The 1,598-nt window shown below is 36.2% G+C and overlaps 1 protein-coding gene across 1 annotated transcript; it reads left to right on the top strand.

Moving 5' to 3' along the window:
* The first annotated feature begins 6 nt into the window (after positions 1-6).
* Positions 7-1,338, top strand: LOC140966767 (uncharacterized). The gene is made up of 3 exons (XM_073427021.1): positions 7-94; positions 433-519; positions 964-1,338. Exons 1-3 carry the CDS (start codon positions 71-73, stop codon positions 1,105-1,107), a joined length of 255 nt encoding a protein of 84 aa, XP_073283122.1. The 5' UTR covers positions 7-70; the 3' UTR covers positions 1,108-1,338.
* The last annotated feature ends 260 nt before the right edge of the window (positions 1,339-1,598 follow it).

Genomic DNA, 1,598 nt, shown 5'->3' with positions numbered 1-1,598 from the left:
TGGTCATGCTACTGATGTTGAAATTCGACCTTTGAATGAAGAAAAGGCTGTTCAAGCTGCTGTAGATCTAATGGGGGATGTTTTTGTCTTCTCGGTAGTCTTTCTGTCTACCTTCTCATTTTCTTTTGTACATAATTAGAAGTATAAATAATTTATGTTGACACTGAGAATCACTTAAATTCTCACTGTATTTACCGATTCTTTTTGAGATGGAGGGATGATGTGCGGAACATTATTATAATGCCAATGGTTTCCTATTCCCTGACAATAGCTTTATGAACTAAATTTTGCTGGTTGTTTCAAGTTGCACCAGTCTAGATCTCCTATTTGGAATCACAAATGGACGCATTTAATTTCTTCATTATGATTAGTGCTATCATAACCAAATGAGTGATCTTTCTTACGCTTCTTATGATGTTTAAACATAATTAGGTAGCTGCAGCTGCTCTGTTCTTTGAGGTTCAAAGAAGCTCTCGGTCAGAAGCTAAAAAGGAGGAAATTCGCAAGCAAGAAATGGAGGTACTATTCCATGATATTCAACTAATACTAGTTAAATATGTTTATTTAGATGCATTAGCTAACACTTAATATAGCTGCATTTTTTTTTTCAAGTTCCTGTTTTGGAAACAAAACCCAACTATTCGTTGGAATGTGTAGAAATTCAAACCCCTTATCTTGACTGTATGACTACAATTGATCTGTATGTGTGAGCCAGTACGGCCAATATCTGACAGTTAGAATCAGCATGTCCTGTGTAAAACGCTGCTTGTTTACATGGACAGTGTGTCTACTGGCGTAATTTTAATTAGTGTTGTGGAAGTTGGGCTGTTAAAGGAAGCAGCATTTCCATGCATCATAAATACAGTACTGTATGACTTATGGTTATAACTAAGTCAAGCTTTAAGGAAATTTATGTTGAATTTGTTCTAGTTCTACCCTTTTGCAAATTATCATGCTTTACAGGGTATGAGACAACGCGACGAAGAATTGCGGAAAGAAGTTGAGCTTCTGAAACAAAAACTAGCAGAGATTGAACGGTTGGCCATGAGTCGTGGAATTCCTGGTGCATTTAGTTTTCGACACATGAAAACTGAAGAAACCTTGTGAATACCTGCTGCAGCATGATTCGATATGATGAAGCACAGCTTATCCATCTTTTTAATTTATGCCAGCCATTGTGATTGAGCTTTGCTTATTCACAAAGATTATGTAAATAAAGTCTTGCCTTTTCTCAAATTTTGGAATTTTTCTGATTGTTTTGATTTTTTATGATTGAACATTAGTGCGTGAGTCATGTTTGAACTTTTTTGGCTTAATGTTCAACGAATATTAAGATGATTCTTTCTTTCTTTGAAGCTTATATTGGCCCTGCATACAATTTCGTCATTCTTCAACAGGAATCTTGGTAGGTGTTACGCAATCTATCCTTCTGCCCCTCAACACACGCCACAGCATATTGCCGCTAATGAGTTGTGGTAGGGGTATAAAGGTGAATTCTGCAAAAACTTTTTGCTTAATACCCTTTCCAAAGTCTTCAACTCTCAAACCAAATCCTTCATTTTCACGGGCATTCTGACAAATTTGATTATTCGTCTTCC

Source organism: Primulina huaijiensis, unplaced genomic scaffold (genome assembly GCF_012295235.1).
Source record: "Primulina huaijiensis isolate GDHJ02 unplaced genomic scaffold, ASM1229523v2 scaffold207914, whole genome shotgun sequence".
Lineage (NCBI taxonomy): Eukaryota > Viridiplantae > Streptophyta > Magnoliopsida > Lamiales > Gesneriaceae > Primulina > Primulina huaijiensis.
The sequence above is the reverse complement of the archived record's forward strand: the minus strand, read 5'-3'. Positions and strand labels throughout refer to the sequence as shown.